Source organism: Ornithodoros turicata, chromosome 5 (genome assembly GCF_037126465.1).
Source record: "Ornithodoros turicata isolate Travis chromosome 5, ASM3712646v1, whole genome shotgun sequence".
Classification (NCBI taxonomy): domain Eukaryota; kingdom Metazoa; phylum Arthropoda; class Arachnida; order Ixodida; family Argasidae; genus Ornithodoros; species Ornithodoros turicata.
In genome coordinates this window covers 58,321,494-58,342,386 of record NC_088205.1, presented here as the reverse complement: position 1 = coordinate 58,342,386, position 20,893 = coordinate 58,321,494, and the positions used below count along the sequence as shown (strand labels likewise).

Below are 20,893 nucleotides of genomic sequence, written 5' to 3'. Positions count from 1 at the left end.
AAAAGACAGAGGGGTTTCTAGTACGTGGATAATGAATATCAATGGGTAGCCACGTCACTCTCAACCCGCTGACGTACGGAGCGGTGCTTCCGCTTGAGGGGCACCTTGATACGTTTGTAGGAAAACTGGGGAAAATAAGGAAGCGGGTGCGGAGCTCGGACATCGTCTGCGTGACATTATCTGTGTGACATCATCTGCATGCGATAGACCTCGATCCACATTTCAGTCGTCACCGCAATAAACGGTCTCTTCGACTGGACTCGGAGTTCCTCTAGGATGGAGTTCCGTATCGGGACCACTGGCTTTTCTTGAAGAGAAATTAATAAAAACAAAAATCAAACGCTTTTACGTGAAAGAGGAGCCAATCAGTAACGAAATTAAACAGGAATGACCCTCGTATATTGCGTGAAACGTATAAAATTTTTATTGCCCGTTTCTTGAAGGCGATCCGCCATCTTTACTGAGGGTCGTCTGATCTAACCCGAGGCACAGTCTCGACGCCCGCACCGCGTGTGCGTGCGTGGTGGGGGGGGGAGGGGGATATTTTCGGCATTTTAAATCGTTTGCGCGAAAAATAGATGCCGGAAAGTCGGCAGCTAAAATATCAAGGAATGCGCAGCTTCCCCAAATACCGCACGAAATACAAGATGCGAAACAACGATGGAAGAAAATGTTATACCCGCTTCGAAATTTGCTTTATTTCACAGAGCACAATTTACAGCACATTTATACACATTAATTCCGTTTAGGGCCTATTATAGTACAAGCATGAATACATCGCTAAACTTTCATCAGACATGGCTGCTCGTTCTTTACGGTTCACGACACGGAATTTCGAAAAGGCTCGCTCTACGTTTACGCTTGAGACTGCAATTGCTAGGATTTCCAGTGCACATCTTGACAGAGCAGGCTACGTATTCTCATGCGATGCCCAAAACTGTGGCGGAGCAACAACCTTTTCTGGGGGGACGTACAGGGCGTACTCAGAAAATTCCTTACGCAAACCATCCATAACAGACTCGTCACGAAGTACAGCGGAAAACACTTAATTCTTCGTAGAGAATAAAACTCTTCTTAAGTTCGGATTTACGATTTGGGTTTAGGATTTGCGCGCGGTACCAAAAGGAGTCCTCACCATATTTAAGATCACCCTGCACGTTCCTCCCAACGGAACCGAATCACTTGCTCTGAATGGCTTCGTAATATTGAGAAAAAGCTTCCAGTGTAGATGCGCGCAGTTCTGGTTCCATGGCGTCCAAAAATGTCAACACATCAGATCCGTAACTACACTGCGTGGTGTCGGACCATCTCGAAAAAAGCGCAGGAAGCCGGACGGCTCAGATGGAGTGAACATTACAAACGCAGGGGCGTAGATCTCTGTGGACCGTGACCGGTACTAGGCGGGAGATGTCGGCTCATTGAATGAACGTGGGGCTGCCATGCGATTCCTCGGAAGAACGAAGCACCGATACTTGAGTGGCAGGCAGGTTGTTCCGAGGCTGTTACATTTAGAACATTGACGAAAATGCGTAGAACTGTGTACCAGACGTCGGTTGTTGTGTCTATAAGAACGAATGGAAGCCAGCTACTGTCAGGTCGTAAGGGTTAGCTACTGCTCGTCTCCTGCTCTTCATCACGTTCGATCCTTCAGTTCTTCCTCTTCTACCGACTATACAACAGAGTTGTTCGTAGTCCGTGTTACCGTTGTGGTAGCACGGCGCCAGTGAGGATGTCCCTCCATGTCCTGCAACAATGGAATGCCTCGAAGGACAGGATGTGATGCGGAGCTTCTGAGTTCGTGGGCCCAGTACAGCGCGGTGCTGCGATACAACTCGACTGCAGGTATTCCGAGGCTATAATACAGCTTGGGACAAAATTTTACGGAATGCGGCACTGCCGTACTTCCTCAACTGAGCGGCCACCTGCTAGATGTCAAGAAGAGATTGAATAAGAAACGAGGGGGGGGGATATGTTTATTAAAGATAAGGAAACGGGTGACGAGTTATTCTATCCATCTCCCAGTATGGGTGCCGCTCCAATGAATAAATGCGATACCCTGGTGTTCCGTTAACATTTGTCCCTATAGCTGTAACGTGGGAAGCCAAATGAATTTGTGGTCAACAGTTTCAGAATGCGATGGTGCCACCATTGTTTGTATTCGGCCAGTACATGGCATGGCATGTCGAGGAGTACAAGGAGGAAACTATGATGAGAAACGCCCTTCAGGCACGTGCGCTTTCAAATCCACGTGTCGGATAAGGTGAAGATGCCCTTGGAGCGTAGTCTGTGCCGATATGTATTGAGCAGTACTGAACCAGAAACCACGGCAACTGGCTGGAACATGCGACGTACTCGTCGAAACGGGTGTGGTAAGTATATGATAAATTGCTGTGCCCACGTCAAATATCCATAAGCATACCAACCAGACCTGCTGATTTATTTACAAAATCTCACGAACTAAAACGTCCGACGCATTTTTCCGGTATCCCCTGTAGCACCCTTCTCGAAGTTACAACACAGCCTCCCCCCCCCCCCCCCCCACGCCAGAAAGAAAATTCCGATATGAATACATGTTATAGGAATATGCACGGCAGTAGCCGCCGGATACTGCAATCTCCCACCCCTTCCACAAGGGAACTGCGTCGCTCTCCCGAGATGAAAATCCCCCGCACTTCCCTCATCTTCACTCCCTCGTCTGCGTGCGTATCCTAGCCTTACGGGCCGCTTTTTGGGAAAGAGTCTTACCTCTTTATGACATCGCATCTCGAAAGTAATGGCGGTTGTGACTACAGGCAACGAAGTAGCCGTATAGATTGTTGCGAACGACGTTTTAATACGCACGAAACATTATTAGTATAAGCTTCCACAATTCCTACCAGAAACGACACTTTCTCGAAGGATTCATGGGCGAATCTTTGCTGCAAGAGAATGCCTCGCTGAAGTGCGCAGAATTCATAAACGGGATGTTGCACCTCTCATCCATGCGTTCACCGTCCTCAAGGTACTTTCCGCACCATAGCAAGCACCAGGAGACGTAGAAGACCTGGTCTCTCGTCAGTCCCGTAACGTCTCCTAAGTGTACCTCTGAGCCGCGCTTCGCCTTCTTGTACGCTTTATGTAGAGACATAGCGCCCATTGTGTCTGCGAGGTACTCGTTCTTGTAAGATGCTGACCTCCTCGTTTTCGTTGCACCCTCGACGCTTTTGTTATGACAGCGAAGTAATGCTTCGTATTTCTGTAGGCTCGCCTCTGCGTACAACGAATTGTTAACGCCCTTACCGTCAAAGTGGCGGCCGACCTCGTCGAAGCCGTGCATTATTTCGTGGGTCAAAATTCGTCCCAGCGCGCCATAGTTCACTTCCGGTGGACCTCCAAGCGCAAAGGCTGGCCTAAGCATGACGGCGGGTGGAACTATCATCGCGTTGTCCGCCACTGAATAGAAGGCGTTGACGATGTGCACAGGAACATGTCGATGTTCAGAGAGCTGTAAATTGTCCCGGAGAATATTATCCCACATTATCTTCGTCCTAAACTCGTTCACGCTGAAAAAGTCCGTGATGTAGGGACCGTGTAGGCCAGGAAGGTTTCTGTAAAATGTGTCGATTCTTCCAGGCGTGTCGAATTGTGTTAGGTAGCCGATGACCTTGTTCAACGAGGATATCTTCTCTTGGACACGTCGTCGAGTAGGAGCATCCAACCATGAGGAATGTCCGAAGGATTTCTTGATTTCCGCTATGACTTCATCAGCCATCCGATTGACAGCACGAATTCTGGAGCTGTTGTTCGTTGTGCGAAAGAGCACGGAAGAGCTGGCAGCGATGGGAAAGTTCTCTTGTACTGACACTTTACACCGGTCCTGCTGGAGGGCGCGATCCACTCCGAAGCCAGAAACTCCGTAGGCGTACATGGCGGTCCTCAATAGGAAGTATAGTCTGAGCTCGGCTTCTGTAAGCTTTCTCCTCTTTCCGAAGAGGTGGTGGAAGAATTCGATGTTCTCTCGACTCATGATAGCTTGTCGACCTTGTGGAAGACGCGAGCCGGTGTGAGTCGAGAGGACTGTGCTCCACCTGACGGACAGTGCATTGTCTCCTCCTATGTTTCCCAACTGTGATATTTCGAATGTCTTCAGAGTGCGCGTACTTTGGTCATTGCTCCGTGATACTCGTATAACATCTATTTCGGCTTTCGCGATGTTATCCACGAGGCTCGTGTCAATATTCGTCGAAAATATAGTAGATAGGACATTGGCGACCTCATTCTTGCGTTGTTGCTCACTTTTCGCATTAAGGCTCCGCGACCGTATGAAAGCGGAATGCTGGGCTATTTGGATCGTGAATTTCTCAGACCCGTGCGGAGCGCTTGCAGTCATGCAGAACACTAAAGGAATGTCGATTGTCACCATGAATTCCACCATAAGGCTCAGCGGATCAAAGACCATTGTCATCGCTATATCCATGTCGTGCTGAACTAAGAAATCCCTTATAGCAGCGGCATCTTTATCAGATGGACTGTGCATGCATTTCTGGAAGAACGCTGCCGATTTCTGAAATCCGGTTTGCCCTGTAGGCGGGACGGGTTCGTCGTTCAAGCTCCGGAAGATTGCGAGAGAGATATTGTAAGTGATTAAATCCAGATTCCCTCCTCCGGCTTGGGTGTACAGCTGTGAGAGATGCGGCTCAGCTCCACTGCAGACGAAAGCGTAGAAATTTTCGCAGGGGTCCTTCTTCGTATCCACGGAAAGCTTGATGAGCCAGCGCATGTAATGGCAGTCCTCCGTGTTGCAGACTTCTTGGACCTTAAAAGAACATCTAATTAGCCACGAATTCTCGCATATAAGAATGCACAATGGCAATTCTGTCTCACTTGGAATGCAACGGCCATTTCCCCCTTTAACCGGGTGTGACGAGCGGCGGCAGGCAGTGCCACCTAGATTAAACAAAGCCTGATGGTTTAATGGACGGTTTTAAAATGGTGCGCGCGCCACCAAGCGCGCGGCGCAAAGCAGCATAGGAACTGAGGGACACTGCTCCGTCGTCTGCTTCGCTTATGGTTTAATCCGGCTGACGCTGCTGCTGCGCACACCGGGAACGTTGTTGTTCTTCTACCGCCGCCTCTGGGCGTCTCGTAATGCTCTAAGGCGCTCCAAGTTCCCATGATCCCTTGCGTGCCACAGGTGGCGCTTGCTTTTGTAGAAAGGTCTAGTACAGTGCACTGTAGTTTAATCGACATGACGTAGCCATTATGAGTCCGCCATGTAGTCTTAACCATGCTTACGGCAGCCGTAGGTGTGGTCACGAGACGCCATGGCTAGTCTGGAACGATTGAATGAACCGCGACTTTGTGTCCACCTAGCGAAGATGAGATGGGAGACATCGGGCAGGCCTCCTTCTGTCTGCGTTGTCGTTGCCATAGGCGGGAATGCGAGGCCGTCACTGCCGGTCATTTGTTGTCGCCTTTATTGTGGACCCAAGCGCTGACAAATTTGTATTCTAGGTTCACTTAGCGTGAGCCAAGGTACACGAGCTATCTTTAGCAACGGCAATATCAATACACACACTTTACGGAGTAGAGCTCATAGCACGTCAACACACTATGGTTTTCTCCTTTTGATCAAACGTGACCCAACTACGTTCTTGGAATTTTAGCTATTACCTGGACAGATTTTGTTTACAGAACAGCTAACTATACGCGCGTCCACTGTACACTTTCGCAGTGTGGACCCTGAGCATATGCTGGATGTGTTGCGATTGCCCTGCGAAGAGACCAGGCGGAGAAGGACCAGCAAGTCCCTTGTCATTTCTGTGGCAGTCTTCTATCACCAAATCGAGCTTTGCTTACGAACGATTTGCTAATGTGATTGGACTGCAGACATTGCGAAGTTGTGTGGTTGACGTCCCACGTCATATGTGTGGTTAACTGTTTCGTAGTCGCAGGCCCAATAAGCCGTATTTTTTTTATATTTTCTTCCGTTACTGTTCGATCTTCGAAGCCAACAATACTGTCGTTTCATTACTGTCCATGTCTGCACCTGCCAGGCTGTCACCCGACAATGACGTCTTCTGTGAGTATAACGTAGCCAAGAAAATTTGCATCGTACGCTATCGCCTTTCCGTATACGTAAAGGGTGTCGATCGTTGGTGATTCTGCGCACGTGCAAAATATAAAAGAGCTTCGCGTAGTGCGCAGAGCCACCGCGTCATCCCCTACGTACGCAAAGGCGATAGCGTACGCTGCACTGAAACTCACTACTATTTTTCAGAGGGGTTTATACGGAAACGTTACATGGGGGAGATGTCACACAGTTTTCCCTCTCCCAAATGCGCTACAAAATGTGATGTGATGTGATTTTGGGGAATCCACTCTTCTTTGGTATACACCGCGGTCTTCTTTTCTATCTATCGGTGGACATCAGCCTTCTGCCTCGTCGTGTGACTCAAGCGGAGCCCACATAATAACGGGCCATGTGCACTTCAACGGACAATTGAAAGTCTCAAGTCAATGGGCCTGTTTGTGTGTTTCAGCCTCATAAGAGTTACTTTCAATTATTACTATAAAGACGTCCTATAAATTGGCTTTTATACTACTCCCTTTGTTGCAAAATGTTCATGAGCTGCAGCCAGTAACTGTCGGGCTTGGATAGCAAAGCCGTAATTGGATAGCAGAAGTTTCTTCAAGCGTGCCGGTTCATTCTCGACGGTATTAACGTTTAAGATGCGTGTCTCCCATCGTGTGAACGCACGTCAATACAAGAACGATGCGCACAAGAGGTTTTGTTCGTGCTTCATTCTCACTCCCAGTCTCGTTTTTTGTTTTTTGTCTTTTTTTCTGGGCCTCATAACGGTGTCCGTTTGTTTCTTTTCCCTGTAGGTGCTAGGCTACTTATAAGTGATAGAATGCTTAGGAAGCACCGGATTGGTATCATACACCGGGAAAGATAATAATAATTCAGGGCCACTCTGGCGACGTAAAGCCCAGAATAAGTATTCTTTCTAAGCCTTCTCTTACTTATAACTATAAGTCGTTTAGCACCTACAGAGAAAAGAAACTGAAACGGACACCGTTATGACCACGGATATTTCGGGTATTTCGCAAAAAAAATGTCATTTTGGAAAAGTGCGGCAGTAATGATCACGTCGCCACCGCCGCCACGCCAATTCACGCTGATTCACGCCGCCGCCACCGGCCAAAAATGGGCCCAACGCCGCCGCCGCCAGCCGCCGCCGAAAACCGCATCGGCGCACACCTCTACTTGCAATGCTCTGTCGCAGTTCTCCTTTTATGTAAGTTTTTTTAATAGCAGAAAGCAAGCTTGGACAACCCTAAAGGTTCGGACTTTTCTTCTTGCCGTGCATTCGCAAGAGCGACCTTCCCCAGAGTACATACCTGAACAGAAAACGCGGCAAACGTCATAGCTTTCTGTTGCCAACGTTATGTCATTTCGTGCTCTTCTAACAATGGAAAGTATCCTGCGACTCAGCCACAATGTATTCCGTAGCAGACGACAGGGCCGACGGTGTCGTCTGCTATGTGCGCCCCCCACTCCCGATATTCCGGCACCGTGCGAATCCTCAACATAAGACGTGGCGGAACTTCAGTCCCGTGAGCAGATTTTGCTTTTTCTTCCACTAGAATATTCGGTGGTTCGCTCGTGTGAACACACTTTTATTCTAATAGGTACAAAGGGTTTCTGTCCCGTACGCTGCCCTTACCTTATCGTTCTCGTCGTATTCCGTATGATCACGTGAATGAGGTTTGTACATCAATTTCGGTATTGGCACCTGCCCGTAAAACTGGTCCTTATTGTGCGCTGGGCGGTGCGACGCTTGCTGTAGTTTTATAATCCAGATTAACAATAAGACAGCCAGCGCGGCAGCCAACAGTACACTCATTGAGATCACAGCGAACGTCAGGCTGCCCATTTCTTTAGCTCGGTGTTCCTCCTAAAAAAGACAAGTATGTCAAAGGCATGCATGCATAAAGTTTGAACTCAAGTAATTGTCACCTCACTCATTTCGAGACCAAAGACATGGCGAGCGCTACAAGCTCTGAAAGGCGGCAGCTGACGAAAGTCAGCGAATGCCGATGGCGGACCTCCACCGCCATTCGCTGGTGTACGTCATTACTCGCTCGAATCATGCGCGCAGTCATTCTGGACAAGGCAGCTAGACAGGGGCATCATTCCTATAGAGGTGTGTCCTAGTACAGTTATATCCGCGGATATGCGCGGATATCGGCGCGGTGTCCTCCCACTCTGCGCAAGCGAAGGCGGAGCAAGAGAGAACTTGCGAAGCTATGAAATGGCAAGGAACGCACCATTTGCGGGTGGAAATGTAAGGGTTTGAAATCTGCGAGGATAAAACCTTGTCGCGTTACTCGCAAACCACTAGTCTCCGTGAGCTCCTTATAGCCTCGTTCCCAGCGACGACACATAACAGGTGTGGACTGCCAAAATCGCTCTCCCCATTGGGATGAATACTGGTGGCCGCCGTCTTTAATGAGCATAACTAGTCACCCGGTTAACATCTGAGTAGCGTATCCATGTTCGAAAGATCAAGGAAAAAGAATATTGTTTGCTTCCGCGTGCGATATGCACATTTGTTCACGTGAGGAGTGCTGGCCGATGCAATATCTGTTCTACACCAGTTCCCGATGGGGAGGAAAAGAACCGGCATGAAATGAACACGAACGGACACGAAAATGAACGAAAACACACACGGCAAAATGAAGGAACTCGGCAAACGGCAGTCCACACGTGCACAGTTCCTGTGACTACCACTGGGTGGCAGCACTAATGGCGGCGCCCATTCCTTGAATTGCGTTTTTTATAGCATTAGTGTCTCTTCCGACGTTCCTTAGGAGGAGCCATAATTAAGAGCAGGCAGTGAATCCAGAATGGTGTCGCACAGTAATGTGAGTAATGGCAATTTACTGCGCGTTGAGCTGCTATTGTTGGAGAACTATGGCTGACATAAATGGTTCCTGAGCAGTGTGTATATGTTGCGAACTAAAAAGCATTTTGCGGAGCGTAGAACTTGGCGTGAAATGCAGATTTTCCAACAAATGCAATGACCGCGGATGTGTTCGCGGATCTCACCTGCGTGCGTCCCGTGTGGATACTGTCAGTGTTTTCCGCGCTTATCTCTAATCATAGCTACTAGTGACAGTTGTTCACTGAAGACGTTTAAATAGAGCAATTCTGCGGGTCACCAGGGGCTACAATCCTCCATGAGTACTACACGGGAGTGTGGTTTTGAGCGGCTTTGTTCGCGGAAGCTAAAACTAAGAGCGAAGGTTGTTCACGGAAACATTATTCCGGCCAGCCACAGAAACGCGCAGTGATATGTGCAGACCCTCCTCCTTCCGACGCCACGTATATGTGGCAATAAAATATCTACGACACAGAGTCGACCACGTTCGTTTCAACTCGAAGAGTGTCAGCGGGAGTGCAAACACTGATGTAGACTGTGGTAACAGGATTGAGAAAGTTTATCACGTAGCTGTCGATTTAGCTCAATTCAGTTCTTTATTTTTCCGGCGGTGAACTGGGACTGACACCGGAACAACAAAAGGGCGTAGCAGCAGGTGTAATCGAGGATACATCAGTAGATTGTTTATTTTGTGACTCACTTTGTACAAATTCTGTATTCGCACAAACAGAGATCATTGTTTCGCAGTACATAATGGACGGACGGAATGACTGATACATTCACAGTGAAATCGTCTACGACAAAGACCGTTACATGTAAGCCCTTGTTGACCGGCAGCGCACACAGCAGACACGTCTGCACCCGGCAGCACCTTACGACGTTAGTACGACTGCGTGTATTGTCGCTGGAAACGGAACGACGGAACCCCCGAGACGAAGGAACACGCAGGCACACAACATTCCGTGCAATGCAACACCTTGGCCCCCAATATTGAAAATACTAGCCCACATACTGATCCAGTATTTCACCAGTGTTGCCAATATCCAGCCAATATTGCGCCAATATATTGTTAGAGGCGCGCGCGGATAAGTAAATGCGTACCCGCACCGCACCCGCAGATGTACCAGCCACAATCGCAGCAGGCGGCGCATGACGCGGGTTTACCCGCAATTACCCGCCACCTGCAGCCACACTGAGTTTAGACTCGCACATAATAAAACAGCGAAACAAACCAGAAAAGAGAACGCATTTCCACGACCGCGTTCAGCTCCGACCACAGGTGCTCCGGTGAAAGCTCAAATCATCATAATATGTGAAAAAATTTTACTTATTCGGGTATTTTTCTCCATGAAACCCGAGGGAAATGCCAAAATTAATGAACTAGGTGGGGCCACAACAGGTAATGGGTAATGCGAGTTTACTTGCACTATACGCGGACGCATTGCTGAATATACACCCGCATTTTACCCACAACCGCACAGACATTGAATTTCTACCCGCAAATCTCAAACCGTGCGGATACCTGCGGATAACCGCGGACATATCCGCACCCGCGCACACCTCTAGATATTGTGCTCCTTGGGATGGATCACCATCTCGCCTGAATTCTGTTTTCTCCATAATTGTCGAGTTTGCCACTCGGGGAGCAACTCCGATTCACGATTTTCCCGATTCTAGATGGCGCCACGCTCGCCGTTTTTATCACGCCGTTCGCCTCCGACTCCCGAAATAATCCCCATTGTGCATGGTTGACCTCGCGAGTTTAAGGCGGCCCGCGCCCTCTGCACTGTTTCTCGAGAGGTAAAGTGTCGGATAAATTCCATGATAGGCAAGCCTGAGCGATGGGCAAGACACGTAAACAAACACAAACACGAAGGCTCGTGTTTGTGTTTGTTTACGTGTGTTTGTTTGTGTTTTAGTGTCGGACTTTGCCACGAAATGTCCGCAGTTCGATTCGAGACATTCACGTTTTTTTGCTTGTCTCCTATTGCTATATGAGTACTTTATTTTTATTTTGTTGTTATATATTTATGCTAGAATTGTTTCACAAGTCACTGGCGTCTGTACTGACTGATTACGGAATTTTTAGTTGCTCTTCGTATTGTTTTACTAGTGCATACTTACTGTATGCCGACGTACAAGTGTGATCGGATAGTACGGATGCCGGTATCTCGGAGGCTCTCAACTCGATCTACCAGCGGCTGTAAATTAGGCTATAAACATTGCCTATGCACAGCGCTTACAATGCCAGTCTGGAAAATCTAGTGCTCGACACGGTATTCCTTTGTTTTTTTTTTTCTGCACTGGCTTACATGCAATTTACCTTGATAATAACTCATGCAAAAATGACATTTTGATATGTACATCTCTGGTAAGTAAGCATTATCAAATATCTGAATTCATTTGCAAGGCGTTGGTGTAAAAGACTTTTCAAAATTTCCGTCGTAGAACAGACTTCTTGTTATAACCCGGAAACTTCAGTAACATATTTGAAAGGCTCCTTTCCCCCACGTTCTCCGTTCTTTTTCTTTCACATTACACCCGTTCAGAAAAATGATGTCAGTCGACAACCCCAGTGATAGGGGACTCCCTTTCTTCTGGTGTGCCATCAGTTTGCAAAACCGTACAAAGGAGGTGAAGGGCGATAAAGGCTTCGGGTCGACACACCGAAACCAAACAAAGATGATATGGAATGGTCGAGCGGCAGCAAGGCTTCGCAGCGGGAGTCGCGATATTCCCAACACAGTCACACGCCAAGAGGAATGATTCGACAAAAAATAGAAGGACACAGAGTAGAAAAATTGTAACAATGGTCACCTGACAACATAACACGTTATTGTTTGAGTGTTGCAAAAAAGTGCAGTTCGGCCTCCTTATTATGTGGGTTTTAGAAGAACTTCTGAAGCGTAAATTTTTACTCCAGATTTCGTTGTGTTCGATGCTGAGGTTTCAGTTAATTCAATCCTAACTTGAAAACGTGAAATTCAGTCGTGGAAAAGCTGAAGAACTGGACACCATGTGAGCCAAATTTATGCGTATTTTAGGAAAATCACTATTCTTGAAGGGCAACACAGATGCAATTACAAAATTGGGGTTTCCAGAGATGAATATGAGCGCTAGTTGCCAAATGGAGGAATGATCACGGAGAAGTCGTAATCAAAGCTCGCCCGAGATGCCGAATTTTCTTCCCCGAAAAACTACGCGAACTAAACGAAAAACACTACGGTGCGCGTGCGCGCCGCATGGTCGGCGGATGGATACGGTCAAAATGTTCCCCGCGGTTTTTCCTGTGCTACGGCTAGAGGGCGACACAGAATGATGCGGTTTACCGGGCTTTGAGACGGTATTTATCCGTACTTACATCTCATGCTTTTTTATAAAAACGGAAAGTGGTAGACATAAATTTGATGTCTATAGACTCCTGAAATATTTCCAGAGAAAGTAAATGGAAAGTTTTATTCGAAATGGATATAGAAGTGTAATAAAAACCTGTTCAAAGAGGGAGGAGAAAAATTGTGTATTTTTTTCGCATTCGTGACGTCGCCGTAAAATACATACGACATGTATGAGAAATCTACTAACATAATTCTCTTCATCTTCATCTCGTCTTCCTCTTTATGATGAAACCACCCGCGTCAAAATCTGCGCGGAGCTTACCGAGAAAAAGCATAAAAACTGTTTCATGTAGGAAATACATTGGGACGGAGAGTTTTGAATGACACTGAATACCTTTTGCCAGACCGGTTCGGACACTACGTTTCATGAGCTCTGGTTGCGGTTTAGTTCTTCCAATACGGCAAAAAAAAAAAAAAAAAGGAAGTGGTTCGTTCCAGTTCTGGTGCGGGAAAGAAATATCGGTTCGGTTCCGGTTCTTATAATTTCATTATAATGCGCAAGTATCCATGATCAGTGCAAGTATACTCGCACCTATTTCATAACGCAAGGATACCTCGTTCCATACGTACCTCTTTCATAGCATGCCGGGCCCTCGCCCTCACCATTTGGGCTTCGATAGTCGACATTGGACGCTGGAACTATAAATGAATGGCATTGTAACCACACACAACGAATATAAACTGCTCCCAGAACGCGCTTCCCGCAGAACGATAAACCAGGCAAGTACAAAAGCACTCGTGCGTTGAAGGACAGATATGCGCTCTCAAGTAAAAGAGATCTCGACAGTATTTTGTTTACTACTTCCTTACACCTTGCTACGCAGGGTGCCTGGCATTCACAATATTGCCGTGTTCCCTCGTGATTGAAACATCTCTTACAAGTTGAGTAAATGCCAGAAACTTATTCTGCATATATAGGGCAACGTTGTCTCGATGCGAACCAGTCATTTGGTGGTCAGACGAGTTGTATCCAGGGGTGGACCCCGACCCTCGGTTTGGGGGGGAGGGTCTCTTTGTCTGAGCGCGTAATGGGGGAGGGGGGAGGGGAAATCCAATGTATAAACTGACGTTTTTTTTTGGGGGGGGCGATTCCCCCCCGCCCCCTTGGATTTGCCACTGGTTGTTATTCCGCCGTCGTGGTCAACCCTTGCCTGTGGTTCCCCGGTCAGTGAACGCTACACACCTTCTGCTCAGGTATTAGAGGCGAAATAGTTGCCTGTATAGTTGCTCGAGGATGGCGGGCTTGTAAATGAGATTTCTTACACAACCCGAGAGCAAGTCTATACCGCGATTTGTACCACATTACACAGCTAATCACTACATTACTTACACAGACCCCGCCAAGTTGTCTTCAATTACCGTAACCTTCGCATCTACAGCCTGAAGTAAATTAATTATCGCGAACTATATTGCAACGCGCAGGAAATGCGTTCAGTATCTGAACGGTTTGCTCAAACCAGTACTCGTTACTGTAAACATCACTCCAGCAGCTCGTGAATGTTGAACCTCCATTGTGGAAACATGGCACCCGGTCGTGTTGAAAATGGGTAGTAATTTCCACTGTGGAACACTTAATACAGTTTAACGTGTGGTTTAAGAAGAAAACATAATATGGAAAGGAATGAAACTAGAGCTCGGACCATTTAGATGCATGTAATACACAGAATCATTTCCTCATTCAGTTTTGGATGCGTTGCGCCTATTCCTTTGGACACAACTAGTATACAGAATGGAAGTATAGGGAGCGTAATGAAAGTGAGGAGCCAAACTCGTACTTTTTTTGCGACTTTAAGCGAGGATACGAAAATCTTGAAAGCACATTATTGCCAGGCTTCACAGAAAAAAAAACACGCAGAAACCTTTTCCGCGAATTGAAAGTCGTCCTGTTCCCTGTACGCTTCCCACGAGAAAAACTGAAGTGTCACAGGACATGCCCCCCTTGTGGATCTCTGTGATGTTATCGGAAGCTATACGTTCGATGCCTTACCGGGGTGCGACCTCCATCTTCTGGCAACGCTCCTTGGGGTTCCGCCGCCTCACTCATTTTAAGGGGTAAGTACTACCAACTGACGCTAATTCGCGAACGCCAACGCCACTTGTCTCACGAAACACAAGCACGCCTTCCAACACGCGACTTTCCTTCTTCTTCTTCTTCGTCCGTCCGTCAGTGAGACCTCATTTGCTTCTTTCATGAATAACTTGTTATTTTATTTTGTAACTACGCTGAAATTTCCGTGGAAGCTGGTGGCCCCGACCGCCTGGAGCTCCATTGTTTTTAAGCGCTCTATTACGGTGGTCATGGCACACATGACAACCGTCCCTGGGTCACTACAAGCGATTAATGGTAACGCTTGCTTTTAGGAAAGCGCACAACCCACTGGCACAACCCCTCGGTGGACTTTCATTCTTCTTCTTCTTCTACCTCAGGGCAATGGCGCGACTTTCATTCGTTGCTGTGCTATAGGCGCGCTCACTTGTGTTTTGACCACGGAAGAGCGACGGGACAGTAACATAGGTCTAAGTGCTGCAGGGACGGACAGATGCTGATAATGGAAAGTGATATCGCGTTCGAACTTCGAAGACGTCAACGTCGTCCACCTAGAATATTTGGAGCCGGACGTACAAAGTTCTCATTTCAGTTGCTTGAGCCACTCGTGTGAAGTGTACGTCGCTAGATCCCCTTCATTCGCACCGGCTAGCACCAGGTTCCGGTGTACTTTGAATGAAGCCTGGGGTCAGGAGACCATATTTCGGACAGAGACTGTTATTCTCCTGGCCGTGCTTCTTGTAGAACAGTCTCTGCTCGAAATAGAGGCTAATGACCAAGGCTTTGAAACATATAAACATGTCGAAGCAACGCGAAACAGACAATGATGGGCGCGGACAACGTTGCATCGACATGTTTCATGTCAACTAACATGCTGTCTGCACTGTCTTGCACTCTCAAACATATCGATACTTATTATGTGTTTTGGAGAATTCAGCCATAACTCGAACATATCGTCATACCTCTGCTCGTAGCTAATAGAAGGCGAACACGTAAGCTCCGAACCGGGGACGGACCCAGACCCTCACTTTTGGGGGGAGGGCAGCATCTGTATCGAAGCGTGTACCAGGGCAGGAAGAGGAGGAAACCCAACGTTTAACCCACTGCTTTGGGGGGGAGGGTGAGATCGCCCCCACTTCCTTCTGGATCTGCCACTCTTCGGAACGTGATTTACAGCTATTGTCAGTTCTCAGTCCTGTGCATACGATCTGCCGTAACTTAGAGGACGTATCCGTGATGGTGTTATCCGCGGGGATGAACGGTGACTATAGGAGCTGGGGCATAGTGTGTGTGTGCAAGAACGATGCTCAGACATCCAGAGTGTCTTGAAACTTTCAGTTTCTCTGTTTCGCAGGACTTTCCCATAGGCTGCCCATGATGCTCACCCGGTTACGATTTCTATAGCAGTACGGTTTCTACGACAGTTTCTTTAGCACGCACTTTGGGCTCTTGTAGCCACTCCGTAGAACTGGTGGGCAAAATATTATAGGTGGGAAGAAGTCCTTGCTCCTCACCTGTTGTCGTTTACGCTGTTCCAATACAGCGGAAAGATGCAGTGCGGCTATACGTATCTTACGTTCGTTAAATTCGTAGCTCTTCAATGTTACAGCTAAGGAGCGAGTACACCAAGGCTTTAGAAGAGATAACGAATGAACTGGAAAGGACACGTAACGACTTACACAAGGCACAGGATGAGCTTCGTCGTGCTTCCACCAAGGCATTCATTCAACATAGCTCTGTGGGGCATGCCGAGTGCCAGCTACAGGAGAAGGTATAGTCTATATCATGTTTTATTGTTTCATTGTTTCATTATTGTGAAGGGGCTCATTATTTCATTCCCCGCATCACCTCCAGCAATGGGGTAGAGCATCGCCCCCGGCGATGAAACTCCCCACCCATCATCCCGAAATTAAGTTGTTGTTGTTTATTGTTTCATTTCACGATTGCGTGTGCAAAAAACGCTTTCTCATATATTTTTATGACGGTTGTAGTGGTCGTAGATTCTACTAAGGTTCTTGCAGCTCATTAGAAATGTTTACTTGTATTACTAAAGCACGAAGTAAGTGCATCCGTGTGCCTCCAATACGATTGCAGCTTGCAGTTCATGCAAGTGTCATTCAGTGAAACTGATCATTGTGCATCGGCACGTGCCCGCGTTACTGTTACGGTGTACGACTACTTGTTCGAAGCCAGTATCTGATTTTGTGGCAGCCTGGTATGGTAATGATTGGTTAACCGTGTAGGACCACTAGATAGCCGTTAATTATTGCTGCACCAGAGATGGTGTCTCGAGAAATGACAAGGACAGTCTCATGTAAACGTCAAGCTGTACTTTGGTGTCCTGTTGTTAGAGACAGCACTCATGCTCCTCGAGTTGACATGGAGCGGAAGACTTGGTAGTGCCACTGCCGGAGGTGCAAGAGGTTGATGGACACACGTGAGCTTACAACACTCAAGCCTTCCATCATAAAGTTGCAAGAATTAAAGGACGGCAGAGGGGTCTCTCAGCGTCCGTTCTCTAATAAGACGAACCACAGAAACTGAAGGGATGCTTCTATAGTGACGGAAGTCATTCATGCAGTGAGCGCAAGGATATAACGACGATATGGTAAAGGCGAAGGTCCAGTAGGGCACACCCTGACCCATGCATAAGAATATCTACCTCTGCCGAGTATGGGTGAGGTTTCCAGCGAAAGCACCGGGCTATCAGATCACTTGTGCAGTCGGATAGAAACTGGTGGCATACCTCAGCGCTCTGGATAGAAGACCCTGCGGATAATTCCTGTCTCACAGCGCTTCACCGTCGGAGGTTGGGCTCCTCGGAAAACGTGTGGTCGAAGACAATACAGCGTAAGTGCAGGTAGGCTGGTGTATGAGAAGCCTGAGCTAGGTGGGGTCGGAAGTTCCTTCTACAAAGCGGAACCCTGAGCTGCAGCTTGCAAGAGAAATGCGAAGACTGAAGTTGCCAAGCCGGTTTATCGTTGAAATCGTTCTTGCCACCTTGGCCAATTCCAAAGTATATTCGCGATGAGCGGGAGTGGGGAAATGGGGACTGAACAGGCAGTTTGTTGTAAGTTCTACAGACGTTGCAAAACCCGAAAGTGAGGAGTGGCTACGAATAGTGCGAGACAAGTTACCTTTAACTTATCCAAAAGTGCCCTCGGTACAAAAAGCATCTGTTACGAAGAGAGATGGATCAGAGCGAAGAAGAAACTTTCTCAGAGCAGAGTCGAGGCCGATAGGGAGGGGTGCTCCAGTGGAAGCTGCTTCACCTCAAAGCGTTCACACAGAAAAATAACCGTCCTTCGAGACTTCTTCATGGTGCAAGAACCTTTTTTCTGAACCTTTCCTAAGGGGGGTTGTTCAAGTCAAACCGGGACTTTCTGTCTCCTGAGTGTACAAATGCCTCGCGCTACTTCTTTTTCGTCATTTTGACATGCGACAGGCCTCCGCGTTCACCACGTGGTGGTCCAAAACAGAAGACCTGTGCTGGACAAGATGGCCGACAACGAGGTGAGCACGCACATCGAACAGCGAATTGTCATGAAGTTTCTCGTGAATGAAGGCGAAAAGTCATATGAAATTCACAGAAGACTTCAGGCTCAGTATGGCCACGATACACTAAACCGCAGCAAAGCGTTTGAGTGGTGCAAACGGTTCCGAGACGGCCGTACATCAGTGCAGGACGATCCCGGCCGGGACGGCTCAGAGCCCAGTGTCAGAGTTCCTGAGAACATCCAACTTGTGGAGCGCCTGATCCTCAAGGACCGACGGATAACATGTCTCGAACTGGTTCGAAAGACGGACCTTCATGTAGGTACGTTGAACACTATCATTCATGTACAGCTCCACTTTCGGAAAGTTAGTGCCCGTTGGGTCCCGAGGCAGTTCTCCGTGTTTGACCGCAGAGAAGTCTGGAAATCTCCCAAGGGCCAAGGTACCGTTTCGACACTGAAGGACAGCCGTTCCTTGATCGGACCATCACGTGCGATGAAACGTGGGTGCATCATTTCACTCCTGAGTCTAAACGCGCATCAAAATAGTGAAAGCATCCGGGCTCGCCAGCTCCCAAGAAGTTCCGAAGCACCCCATCTGCGGGTAAGGTCATGGCCACGGTTTTCTGGGAGAAGGCTGCCGTTGTTCATGTTGATTTTCTGCCCAGTGGTACCACCATCAATAATGCATATTACTGCAAGGTTCTCAGGGATGTGCATAAGCCGCTGAAGCAAAAGCGGCCGGGCCTTATCACCAAAGGAGTCCTCCTCCTACAGGACAATGAACGCCCGCATACCGCGCATCTGACGACACGCACCTTACAGGAACTTGGCTGGGAGTTGCTGCCACATCCCCCTTACAGTTCAGACCTCGCCCCCAGCGATTTCCATCTCTTCGGGCCACTGAAGGCGTTCCTCGGGGGCCGCCACTTCAGCTGCGACGACGAGGTCAAGAATGCGGTCCGATCATGGCTGCTACGCGTCGGTAAGGATTTCTACGCTGCTGGCATCCAAGCCATCGTGAAACGCTGGGACAAGTGCATTAGTGCAGCTGGAGATTACGTTGAAAAATAAAGCTAATTTCTCGCCTGTAAGTTCATTTTACTTTTGCGAAAAATGAAAAGTCCCGGTTTGACTTGAACACCCCTCGTATCTTCAAGACTAAGGCTTCCTGATCTTCTTGATTAACTTTTCAGAGGTGCAACCTAAGGACAAGCTGAAGAACTAAAAAACAAAAATATTTTTCGACAGGTTATTTTTCTGTGTCTATATAAGGATCATTCGTACAATGACTGGGGATCGAGACATCTGTGTCTAGTCCTTTCTGTTCCTGTTCCTTCGCACTCGTAATCATGGTTGATTCTTACCAACGCGCCGAAACTACCTCGTTACATACATCCTTGAGCTCGGTTCTGCTCATGATGTCGCTCTGGCGAAGCAGACGCAGGACAAGATACAGACCAAAGCATTCCTGCGGCGTCGCTCACATTCATACTCAATTGTCTCACGGCATAAGGTAACGATTTATCATTATTTATTGGTTCCTCGTATTTCCCACAACGGACAGTGAGCACGACGTTTAGCACAAAATTTCCCACAACGGACAATGTGCACGACGTTCAAAGTGCAAAAAAAAAAAAAAAAAAAGAAAGAACAGAAAACAGAGAGGGAGAATCATAAAGCTCGCAAGATGTCCGAGACCACTAGGACCAAACAGCTCACAAAGAAAAGCAATTGCATTCCTTTCCTGAGGAAGAACAGATACTACATACATAGGTTGTCTTGCGAGCTTCCAGAAATTCGAGAGTCCTGCTTTCCTGTTAGTCAAAATGAAGGGTAAGGTATCTAAGTTTAATTCGATGCGTGCACAAACAACACTGAAATGATGAATTGCTTGTCGTATTAACTCACCATGAAGATAACGTCTCTGCTTCTCACTGCTTTTGGTTTGAGTCATACATACGAGTGGCGTTCAAGTCAAACCGGGACTTTTCATTTTTTGCAAAAGTAAAATGAACTTACGGGCGAGAAATTAGTTTTATTTTTCAACGTAATCTCCTGCTGCACTAGTGCACTTGTCCCAGCGTTTCACGAGGGCTTGAATGCCAGCAGCGTAAAAATACTTACCGCCGCGTAGCAGCCATGATCGGACCGCAATCTTGACCTCGTCGTCGCAGCTGAAGTGGCGGTCCCCAAGGAACGCCTTCAGTGGCCCGAAGAGATGGAAATCGCTGGGGGCGAGGTCTGGACTGTAAGGGGGATGTGGCAGCAACTCCCAGCCAAGTTCCTGTAAGGTGCGTGTCGTGAGATGCGCGGTATGCGGGCGTGCATTGTCCTGTAAGAGGAGGACTCCTTTGGTGATGAGGTCTGGCTTTCCGAAACTGGAGGTGTTCATGAATGATAGTGTTCAACGTTCCCGCAGAAAGGTCCGTCTTTCGAGCCTGTTCGAGACATGTTATCCGTCGGTCCTTGAGGATCAGGCGCTCCACAAGTTGGATGTTCTCAGGAACTCTGACACTGGGCTCTGAGCCGCCCCGGCCGGGATCGTCCTGCACTGATGTACGGCCGTCTCGGAAACATTTGCACCGCTCAAACGCTTTGCTGCGGCTAAGTGTACCGTGGCCATACTCACCTTGAAGTCTTCTGTGAATTTCAGATGACTTTACGCCTTCATTCACGAGAAACTTCATGACAATTCGCTGTTCGATGTGCGCGCTCACCTCGTTGTCGGCCATCTTGTTTAGCACGTGTCTTTTGTTTTGCACAAACTTTGGAGCACTACGTGGTGAACGCGGAGGCCTGTCGCGTGTGAAAATGATGAAAAAGAAGTAGCGGGAGCCATTTGTACACTCAGGAGACAGAAAGTCCCGGTTTGACTTGAACGCCCCTCGTATATTGGTCCATCGAAAGTCGAACTTATGCACTACTACATCATTCTGCGTTACCCTCTCCCTAAGGCGACATATCGAGATTGGACCAAGCTTGGCAAGAGCTTGGCCTGCCAACCTAGCCGTGCTTGGCCAACGAGCT

General features: G+C 47.9%; 2 protein-coding genes across 5 annotated transcripts in view; one reads left to right on the top strand and one right to left on the bottom strand.

Annotated features, from left to right (window-relative positions):
* Positions 1-20,893, top strand: part of LOC135396082 (myosin-9-like) — a 61,208-nt gene that overhangs the window by 9,004 nt on the left and 31,311 nt on the right. The window contains exon 7 of one of the 2 annotated variants that reach the window (XM_064627121.1): positions 15,979-16,140. The exons of the other annotated variant lie outside the window; for it this stretch is intronic. Within the exon in view, the coding sequence (XP_064483191.1) occupies positions 15,979-16,140 (162 nt within the window). The remainder of the gene's footprint in view (positions 1-15,978; positions 16,141-20,893) is intronic. 2 annotated transcript variants of the gene reach the window in all.
* On the bottom strand, positions 2,812-14,456 carry LOC135394509 (neprilysin-1-like). 3 transcript variants are annotated; one of them, XM_064625283.1, is made up of 4 exons: positions 14,310-14,456; positions 12,893-12,961; positions 7,710-7,940; positions 2,812-4,795 (listed from the first exon to the last, which is right to left on the bottom strand). In XM_064625283.1, the coding sequence occupies exons 1-4, from the start codon at positions 14,364-14,366 to the stop codon at positions 2,873-2,875; spliced, it is 2,280 nt and encodes a 759-aa protein (XP_064481353.1). In that variant the 5' UTR covers positions 14,367-14,456; the 3' UTR covers positions 2,812-2,872. The 3 variants fall into 3 exon arrangements, with proteins under 3 accessions (XP_064481353.1, XP_064481354.1, XP_064481356.1); XM_064625284.1 differs by lacking the exon at positions 7,710-7,940; XM_064625286.1 differs by lacking the exons at positions 7,710-7,940; positions 12,893-12,961; positions 14,310-14,456 and adding an exon at positions 4,864-6,123.

Bases quoted from the DNA above. Each gene is read 5' to 3' on its own strand.
- LOC135394509 (XM_064625283.1), bottom strand. From the start codon at position 14,366: ATGAGTGAGGCGGCGGAACCCCAAGGAGCGTTGCCAGAAGATGGAGGT. The intron at 12,962-14,309 runs GTAAGGCATCGA...ATTCATTTATAG, and splicing joins AAGATGGAGGTCGCACCCCG to TTCCAGCGTCCAATGTCGAC. The intron at 4,796-7,709 runs GTAAGGGCAGCG...TGTTCTTTTAAG, and splicing joins AATACGACGAGAACGATAAG to GTCCAAGAAGTCTGCAACAC.